This window comes from Gymnodraco acuticeps, unplaced genomic scaffold (genome assembly GCF_902827175.1).
Source record: "Gymnodraco acuticeps unplaced genomic scaffold, fGymAcu1.1, whole genome shotgun sequence".
NCBI lineage: Eukaryota > Metazoa > Chordata > Actinopteri > Perciformes > Bathydraconidae > Gymnodraco > Gymnodraco acuticeps.
Genome location: NW_022990940.1, coordinates 3,342,876 through 3,353,732, shown reverse-complemented (window position 1 = coordinate 3,353,732; position 10,857 = coordinate 3,342,876). Strand labels below are relative to the sequence as shown.

General features: G+C 39.5%; 1 protein-coding gene across 1 annotated transcript; it reads right to left on the bottom strand.

Annotated features, from left to right (window-relative positions):
* Positions 1 to 3,767: 3,767 nt before the first annotated feature.
* ube2v2 (ubiquitin-conjugating enzyme E2 variant 2) lies at positions 3,768 to 10,737 on the bottom strand. Its single transcript, XM_034234676.1, has 4 exons — positions 10,584 to 10,737; positions 5,979 to 6,127; positions 4,755 to 4,880; positions 3,768 to 4,604 (listed from the first exon to the last, which is right to left on the bottom strand). The coding sequence occupies exons 1-4, from the start codon at positions 10,597 to 10,599 to the stop codon at positions 4,458 to 4,460; spliced, it is 438 nt and encodes a 145-aa protein (XP_034090567.1). The 5' UTR covers positions 10,600 to 10,737; the 3' UTR covers positions 3,768 to 4,457.
* Between the last annotated feature and the right edge of the window lie 120 nt (positions 10,738 to 10,857).

The following is a 10,857-nucleotide window of genomic DNA, read 5'->3' as shown; positions in this document are numbered from 1 at the left end:
TCTCTGCCTGAATTTTATATATTGTTTAAATGCTCTGTCACAACCCAAGCTTGTTTTCATAGTCCTACAGAGTCATATTTGCTTCAACAATTTCCTCTGTTAGTTTTCGAGAATGTTAAGTAATCTAAACAACCTAATTTAATTGATAGAACATTAAAGACTGTTGGCAAATGTTCTTGTTTGGAGTTGATTTGACTTTTTTAACCTGTTAATGACTCAAAGATTAAAGAAAACACACCTAAAACCGAATATATAACTAGGTTTTATTTGAATGGGGTAATCAATGTGATAAACACCCAGAGAAGAAACTTTAAATGTTCCTGATGCCGTTTTGGTTTTCATGCCCAATCATTTTACGGTTTTGATTCAGCAAGTCACTCTTTTCAGCAAAACATAAACCCACTTTACACTACCTTCTCAGCGCCAAACTGTATACAGACTAGTTAGCAACTAGCTGGTGAACATAAAGGGGCATTTAACTGCTAAAGATCCATAAGGTTACCCCAGGAGTACACCAAATTATTACTAATGCTTGTACATGTCTATTGAATGCGTGAAAACACAATGTTTGCTGACATATTTCCATATTAAACTTTATAAACTCATATGAATGTTGTGTTTACAGCTTGTTGCAAACAATCTATTAAAGCAGGTTAAAAGAAAAACGACAGAGCCCTCAGAACGTGTCGAACCAATAGCATGGTTTCAAACAGCCTAGCTGGCTGCCATTGAAGGATAGAGCCGTAAAATGACAACTACGTGCAGAACATAATATTCATAACAGAGCCCCTGAGTATCTCAAAGACCAATACAGAAGTGGAGCTAGTGTTTTTCACTTGTGCTTGCCAATGTTTAATGCCAAGTGTTCGTTTAGGCCTCTGTGGTGCCAGGAATTAAAAAAACACCTCAATGTAAAAATGAAATGTCAAATTCTGGCTTATGGGAAACCTAATTATGTATTTTCTTAGTTTTTCCTGCCATCTTCATATTAAGTACCACAATGGAAACTTGTAATTTAATGTGCAAACCTTCAAAAATAAAGTGTGTGTAATTCACTGTCCTTCCTTTGATGTCAAACACACATTTATTAATATTGGATCTTCTTTTTCATCTACAGCCAGACTAGGGCTCTCTTCTCTTTAAAACTCCAAATATAAGTTATGACAAGGACCTAAAGAATGGTAACAAATGTGGTTTCTCAGGAAGACAGACACATTCTCCTTTCAGTGGCCGTAAAGAAGACAAAGCTTTTTACAGTATAAACAGACGCAAGACTTGACCTTTTGGCCCTTTGGGGCAAAAGGTGAGCGCTCTGGGAGCAGAGGCCTGGTTCCAGGAGTCTGCCGGCAGACGAGACGTATGTCCTCCTCACAACATTCCTTCCCATCTTAGATCACTAAACAGCTCTCTCCGGCTTTCTGCCCCCAGTCCCTTCCCACCCGAAGCAATATAACTCTTCATTTTCGCCCGGATGGCACCTTATAAAGAAACCAAAAGAAACCGAATGGCACAAGTGTAATAAACTGAGTGCTTCCAGTGCGGATGCAGCTGGTGCTTTAGTGCAGGTGCATGAGTTTGAAATTCAGATTAGTCTGAGGTTAAATAGTAAAGGAAGGATTTCCTACTTCCATTCAAATGAGACTATCCAAAAAAGAGTTCAGAGAAGTCTGCTCTGGAAATACATGTGTAGCATAAAGGAATAAGCCTCTGTAGCCTGGGGCGGTGTCTTTTATATTTTGGGATGACTGTGCTGAGTGAACCGGCTGCAACACAAGCCACTTCCGATTTCATATTCATAACTTCCGAGAACAGTGAGGGATAACAAAATAAATATAACAACAAGAAAGCAAGGGAGTATATAGCTGATGGAAGCTAAGCCCATATACTAACCGTCACATCCAGAAAGTAAAATCTCATCTGGCTCAGACTGGGCAAGGTCATCCTCCGCAGCAAACACTGACTCATCTCACACCCACATGCACACAATTTGAAATGAGAAATCTTGCATGCAGATATCTAATTGCTTTATTGTAAGAACACTGCCTTTGTAATCTAGCACTGTGCACAGCCTCAAAAGAAGGACACATAGGGACACCAGCTGAGAGTCTTTGGGACAGTAGCCTACGAACAGCCAGGCTGTAGCTCCCTACAGCTATCTGCAGAACATGTCACTTTTCTAAGGAATAATGACAGCAAGCACAAACTGAGCCTGGAAGCATCAGTGTCTGCGTTTTCATGATAAGTCATGTCCTCTAAACAGAAGCCCCTTCAGAGTCTGCCGATGACATACTTGAGTGTAGAGCGCCCTCTAGGGGACAGAGCACTGACACAAAAGGACATGAAAAGCAGTCAAGCATACCAGTGGAACACATCAAAGCTCACCCTATGCAAATGTAGCTTTGAAACATATTTTTAAAATGTTGACTTTTGATATGCAAATGCTGCACACATTCACAATGCAAGCATGTTTTCTGTTTATGTGTTGCTTTTCAAATGCAAATGTGTAATTGATATGCATATAAAGTAAAAATACACAGTCAAGATGCCTTTGTGGTTCTGTTCATCTTTATGCAAGTCAGCTGTTGAGCAAGTGACCCCGGTAATAATCCTGTTTTTTTTTAGCATGCTTCTTTGACAAGTGTTTCTGTTCGGAGTCGATGTGGCCGACAGACGCTTTGCTGAACTCAACCAGGAGACAAGACGAGCTGCCTGGAGTCAGAATCTGCTGCAGAGAGGGAGATTTATGGCCAAGGAGGTCACAAGGTCGAATGTGCGAGCTACCACACTTCATCATTTTTAGATGTCACACAGACGCATGGTCTTATAGCCTTCAATGCTTTGAGGATAGAGTTGTACTTGCTTACAGAGAAGGCCCAGTGGCTTTCAAAATTCAACATCCATTATAAAAGCTTTTCAAAATATTGGGATTATGTCACAAGCTCTGGGTAGAAAAAAAACGATGTCAATGGAATGATTTGACTGATGGTGCATCAATGTTTGGTGGCTGCAACATCACATACTAATCTTTCCAAAATAAGTTGAGTCTGGTGCCAGAGGATAATAGGAATGTAAATTGCCAGAAATCCACCAAAGTACGACATTAACCCCCTCGTCAGACTACTCTTCCAGTTAAGAGAATGTGGGCCTGCTTCATTTTCCTGGTAGATGAACTTAAGTTTAAAGATGCTTTAGCAACTAAATGTTTAGCAATTATTTTAAACAGAGAAAAACAAACTGTGTACTTAAGACGGAAGATATCTGCAGTCATTTCCCCTTAAAGGCCATTTAGTTAATTAAACTTTGTTGATCAAACTGCTAGAAAACAACAACAAAGGGTCACATTCTTCTTTGGGAACAGTACCCTTGCTTCTCACTGCCTCACTGGATATCTACCACCAAATACTGAGCAGTGTTTCCAGCCGATAACAGAAAACATATCATAACCAGGTTTGAACGGGCCATCAATCATTAAGGAACAGGCTTGTTAATCTAATAAATGTGCCACTAAATGAGACCTGCAGAGTATAATGAATGACATTTTGATTATATTATTCTAATGAGCAGCAGCCACATATCAAATGACTGCCGTGTGGTGTCACCCAGCAGTTTCATTAACCTGGTTTCCATTACACAGTCCAACAGGGACCGCGGGCGCTTACTCGCACCGTAATGCTTGACTCGTGCTTCAGCTTGTCAGCTGAGGCCCTCTAGTGTGAAAACTGGCAAATGTTGGTGCAGCTGAGAAGTCAAGAAAACAAACACGGGGCTGTTGTTTTTCAAGTGATTTTAATTTCAGAAAATCATAAGTTCATACACCTGCCATTTTCACAAGAAGTTAAATGCAAGGGGTTTCAGAACAGAACAGGCTTCAAGTCAAAGAGTGGCCGAACAGAAACATATTGGTATTGTGTCAAATACAGATATATTTATTTTAAAAAAAAATCTTTGTGTGACACTACTTTAGACGACAGCCACAGTTCAATATCTAGCAATCTGCATGATATTTTAATGAACCTGCTTAACTTGACTAACAAACTCAAAAATGTGGCTTCTCTTCGCCTGGTATTAGTTACAGAACATGCCATCACACACCTTCCTGTTTACTTCAGTGATCATTTGAACTTAAAACGATTGGGACTTTGGAACAGCCTTTGCGTGGCGTCATGCTTCACTCTTCAAGCCCACTCAAGCTGGATCAGGTCGAACATAAAAGTCATTGTCAAAGTATTTATTTAGTTGATTAAAGGCAGATAACTGTGGTCTTGTTGTCTTTTCATTATCTATTCAGTGTTTAACTGCAGGGACATTTTCTTTTCTAATGAGCTATGCAATACGAAAGTCCAATCTTGCTCTTGCAGACGATATTGTTGATGCGTGAAGGGAGCCTCTTGATGATTTTACACGATATTTCTAAGAGAGTAAGGTTTAAGACAGAGGGTCGAAACAATCCATTACGATTAAGAGCTGAAGGTTTGTCCTTCTGGTGGTTGTGGAAGCTTCATATTTTCTTTGGACATCATTAGACGCCTTAACTCTTGAAGAACGATTTTAATGCTATAAGAATTCTGCCATTTCGCTAAAACTGGTATGCTACGTGAATCCACCTGTGAGATGAGACAAAACCAAAGCAGCAGATCAGTCATTGTGACACAGAGGTTGACAGTGAGTTATTACATCTGAGCATCGCCAAACTATTTCTGAGTTCAACAAATAATAAGACGGAGCAACACTCTTTGATATGTGATGACACTTACCAAGCCGTTGGAATTATTTATCCCATTCATGCTTAATTTTGTTACAAATCTAACATTGGGGGACAACTCTGGGTATCTCTGTCCACATTCCATTTTCAGACTGTATATCCTGTTCTCATAATTGGTCTGAAAACAAGAGAAAAACAGATGCAAGTCAGTTACAGTATCTATAAAAGATCTGCACAGTATAGGACTAAAGCTTTCTGCATTACATATTGCAATATAAAAAGATACAATCATTTCTACCAGAGGACCCAAAAAGCTTTATTTAGAAATACTTCATGAATCTATGTATTAGGGTAATTCTGTTTGCATAGAAACTCATTTAAAACCCCTGAAGAATGCAATACAATTAGTTTCAGTGCACCAAACTTAAAACTGTGACTACTCTTCTGAAATGATTAAGGAGGAGGAAATCAAGAAGTTTAATTAAAAGTTTGACTCACCATGACCCTTTCATATTCAGGTAATACTCTTTTACCAATCAATCAATGTTTATTTATATAGCCCAATATCACAAATGTTACATTTGTCTCAGTGGTCTTCACAGTTTGTACAGAATATCAGTATGACAATACGACACCCTCTGTCCTTAGACCCTCACATCGTACAAGGAGAAACTTCCGGAGAAAACCCACAGTTTAAAGGGAAAAATGGGAGAAACCTCAGGGAGAGCAACAGAGGAGGGATCCCTCTCCCAGGACGGACAGACGTGCAATAGATGCCGTGTGTAAATTGAAAAGATAATACATTTGCAACATAGGTAGTTCTTTTATCAATCCAGGATAAAGTCAACGATCTAACATGTCGTGATATTAATAATTCATGTTGCTTACCCTAAAATATGGTGACTCATCTGTGAATGAAGACAAGGAGCGTATAGAAGGGATCCAGGAGATCCAAAATATTACGGATAAAGAGACGGAACAGCTCGTCTTTAAAGTGAGAATAGATGGTTCACTCTAAAGTACAAACCAACGTAAATAAGCCTGTGCTGCTGCGCTTGCAATACACTGTCTGAAACCTGCCGTGCACGCTTCCTGTTTCTGCTGCACAAAACGTTGCAGAATGACGCCTTGGCATTGCAAGTTCTGCAATGCGACTATTTTGCATGTGCGTATCACAATGTCGATGCTAAAACGATACATCGCTCAGCCCTAGTCTTTATTATAGTTGACAGTCTCTGCGTTGGAATGACAGTTATGCTGAGTTCGCTCTGCTTACTCTTGATGGTCCAATGATCATGCCTGTCCACCGTGTGAGGGTCATATCTTCGTCATCCTCGAGGCCCCAGCTGACTGTGCCATCGCCTTCGCCCTTTTGCCCCTCTTCAAGCTCTTCCAACAAGCGAAAATTGCGTGGAACTTTAACTCCTAGAACAACAAGAACAGACTTTGTAAGAAACAGATTTAACAGTATTATATGTTTTTTTTCTGTAGCCTAACCCTGTAATACTGTTGCGTATTCCTCGGTGCCATAGAGCTCCAGGGTCAAATAAAAAACACATCAGCGAGCCTCAGTGAACTTTTGCTCGGACCAAACGAGCCCTTTGCAAATGGCTTGTTGGAAAACTGTGACAGGCACATGTTCTATAGAGCAAAAGGGTATTTAAGAATCAATAAAGTAAATGGAGCTGAAACAATGTTCTCCGTGTCCACTATGTATCGTTTTGTTGTTAAATATTTTTGTGAGTTAGACTGTTGCTCCGCAGCAAACAGCTGTTTACTTTTCCCCCAACAACGACAACCGACTCACGGAACGCTATGTTGTAGCGTTGATAAACGAAACAATTTAACTAAATTGCTAGTCAAAATACCAATACCACAGGACATTTTTAAAGACGTTTGAAATATTGGAGAGTTTTGACTTTCCTCTAAAAATAGAACTGCAACGTCATTATCCAAGTGTTTTGTCACTGTTGGTGCATTCACTTTGCATCAATAGAATACGTTTGAGATGTGAAAGACTGGTTAGAAGAAATGACTCAACCAGGGCTCGACATTATAAATGGCCCGCTGGCCCGGAAGCACTATTTAGACACCCCGGGCCAGCATAACGTACTTTCCACTTGCCCGCTCGGGCAAAAACGTGTTTATCCCAAATGTCCTGTGGTATTGGTATTTTGACTAGCAATTTAGTTAAATTGTTTCGTTTATCAACGCTACAACATAGCGTTCCGTGAGTCGGTTGTCGTTGTTGGGTGAAAAGTAAACAGCTGTTTGCTGCGGAGCACAGCGCGAGCAGGCTCCCGTGAGCGGGAGCGCGCTCCTTCACTACAGACTATCGCGCCACCTAACCATTCGCCAAAATGTTCTTAATACCAGCGGTAACCGGGCAAAAAACAATCTTCAAATAAAAGAAAGTCACCGGAGGAGTTAAAGGAGAGTGACAGGGAGCATGAGAAGAAGAGGGAGAGAAAGTTTCAGCCAGCTTGATCGATGGAGTTGGCTTCTGGTGGTGCAGTGACGCGTCCTAAAACCCTTTTTATAATCTATCGATTAGATTTATGATTCGAAAATTATAAAAGTAGGGTAGACATGTGGAGATTATCCGGCTGAACAAAACGTGCATTTATCAAACAGGTTTGTTTTCCACAGACCTTATTTCCAGCTATTTTCCAAAACCCTGTGGAGAAATCCCATTGCTTTTTGTCGAGGGAACCAGCAGCGTACTTCCTGGTTTTAGGATGCGTCACTTCACCTCTCAATACGATGCCAATATAAACAAGGTCTTCTGTCGGCTCTATACATCAATGCCGACCTATGCTGACACGTAAGTGAAGGGTAGAAAATATAAAGGTATTGGCTATAGGGAAATGTCCCAGCAGTTTAGGATAATGAAGAATCTAATCTATTACATAGCCATTACATTTCTAACTCCTGATGACAGGAAGGCAGAAAGTGCATTATACAAATAATAATACTCATAATAATAGCAGACATTTTTTAACAATGACCGCAGTATCATTATTTTAATAAACCAAATATGAACAATTGAGGAAAATGAGGAAGAACTGATGATTCAAATGTTGTAGTATAAGTAGTAATGTAGTTAGTGCATAAATTACTATTGCAACAAATGTGTTAATTTTCTTCATTATTAGTCGATTTCTTTTGGACGAATGCTCCGGGTCAGTGGGTACAATGGTGGGGCCAGTGACAATACAATTCCACCGGCCCGGAGAGCGGGTGGAATGTTACCCTTAATGTCTACCCCTGCAACATTTTAAATGTTCTGATGAATATTTAATTTTTAAATGTTTTTAAATGCAGTCTTGACAGTTGTTTTGAAACAATGGAGCATATTAGGCCTATACTGCTAATTTGTAATGAATGATTCAAAAACATGTAGTTACTTATTAACACCGTGCAAAACGAATTAGCAAAAGAGACTGGATACATTCTTTAGAAAATGATGTTGGCATGAAATAAACGGCCTGAGAGGCACTCACAGCTTTGTAAATGAGACACTACTTTCAGCTCGTCTAGTGGAGTAGTCGAGGGGACAGCACTTAAGAAAAACTGCTGCTATTCATAATCATGAAGACAAATTCACAAAAGGGGAAGTGAAAATAGCTTTTTGAAAAAGCCCTCGTGACTGACTGGCAGAACAAATATTCAAATGTTCCCTTTCGTCATCAAAATGTCATTTCACCTCCTCCAATCTCAGACAACATTCATCAAAGTGAGCTGTCACAAGCCACGTTTTAAATCAATATTTCACATCTGGTGTGCAGCAGCCACAATGAAGGATTGACTCTTAAGTGGCTCTCACATTTTCTCACACCAAGTCCTTTCAAGATTTCATGTCTTTATCAATGTACAAACACTGGTGAAGACACCAATGTTAGCAGCTCATTTTAGCTCACCAGTTGAATACTGGTACCAGCGAATACGTCAGCTGTTAACAAGAAACTGCAGTACAAAAAAAAAGCTTAAGTTAGCACAGGTGATTATTTTATTTAAAAAAGGAGGTTTATAACAATTACAAATGTCCTAAAGCCTAAAGAGCCAATGCCAAATCGCTTAGTATACAAATCCTAACTTTGTATTAGTTTTGTGTAACATGAAACAAAAGCAGTACATTTGGATAGATGGCACCTTCAGATGTTCGGCATTTTTTCATATTTGCCATTTCATAATTTCTTGATTGTATTATCATATAAGTTTCAACTTAAAAAAATACAATAATATGTTTTGTAGTTAGGTTTAATATTACACTTGCTGTGAGTTTGTTGCAGTATAAACTATTTCAAACCAAATTAGCTGCACATTGAGGAAACAACTACCATATAGAATCGAGTTAAGGGTCTAGTTTGTCTTAAAGTGGGCTTTGTAGAGGCCACTATATACTATCACACATGATAAAAGACAGAGTTGGCCTCTCGGGTATATTTAGAGCCGTCTAGTTTTATTTTTCCTTCACCATTGTTGTTGTCAAAGCCATCCAAGCACTCTTGGTATTATTTATAGGAATACAATCTGAAACATGTCAAATTAAGTGTATGGGGGACAAAAGAACGCCAGTAAAATTACAGAATAGGCACACTTTTGGTTAATACTATGTCAATAATATTAGCCTGACTGACTATAATCAAAGGATGTAGGTAAAATAAATGATTCGATGTATTTAAAATCAAATATCTTCCCTCTGTCATTGTTTCGTTGGCGTCTGTCTGCCACTCCCTCATATAAACTCATGTCAGGGCTACTAGTGATTTAGACCTTGCTGGGTTAAAAATGAATCCGCCAACTAGGTAGTTTCGATTATGAAGTTACTTCCCGTTTATCCAGTTTGCAATTATATCTTTGCGCCGTGTGACTAATAAGATTTCTTTAAAAACTGCGTAGGACCTACAAAAACATCATAAATAATCGTATCAATATAATTGAGTTTTTCTGTAACTCACAAAAGAGTTTATTTTTGCAAGTTTTACAACCGTGCTTTTTCGCGGAGCACTCCAGCATGGGCCCTGACTACTTGCTGAACCAAAGCGTGCTAACAGCGTAGCATCTGGTTTATACACTCCCACACCTAACAAAGGCAAGCGTCTACCTAACGTTAAATACACTGATATATTTCCTGCATCTATTCCTAGAGGTACAGAGAATAAACTGTTAAAATGTGACGTTAGCAAGCGAAGTGCTGATCAGTGATCAAAGAGAGACTGGTTTCTTTATTAACATGTCAATGACGCTGTTGCAATGTGAGGTGTGTCACTGAGAAGCCATCCAAAACCCCCGCACCATATTTGAGACTTGAATTCATGCAACTCAATTGCTATAACTCCACACAACCGACATGTGTCTGGACAGCCAATACACAATGGTAATAAGTGTATTCGGATCATAAACTTAGTTATCCGGACACAACGAGACCGTCGCTCGTTGCCTCGCGGTCATGGAATATTCTAGTAGTTGCCAAGTTAGCTAAATATAGCTAGCACTGTCTGCGGTTGTTTACAATCCTGATATTTAGGCAGTCTACAGCACAATTAAACTTCAACAACACATAATACAATATATGAGGTCTTCTTTGCGAAACATTGGAGCCAATACGTGCATTAATTATGCTAATTTGCTACACCTTAAGCTATTTTAGCCAATTCACGGAGCAAGCCATTTGCTAGCGCCGTGGGATATATGGCCCCCGTGATATTCACTGCTTCGCGAAGAGAAGGTATTGACGAAAACGTTACAATTCTGCGCAACTTAAGTAAACATTTCTGTTATGAGCTAGTTGCCACGTTTGGTCCCGAAATGACAGTGCGTCCGCATTTTCTATCACACTTTAAGTCGCTGTATATGGTTAGTTTGAAGGCACACAAACCTGAGGAGGCCGCCATCTTCTTCAACCGAGTCCAGAAGCAAACAGAACTATGACATCACCACAGCCTTTAAATCTGGCAGACAGCGGGCGGGTGTGTTCACAGCAAACCGGTTCACACACATCTCACTGTCACAAGCAACCTGGACTAACTTTAAGACTTTTTTTTACCAGTTTTCAGGTCAAATGTGTCAGGTTTCTAGATACAAATATTTCACACATCCTGAGAACCAGAGATTTTAGGAACAAGGCTTTAAAACATATTTTAGCTTTTCTT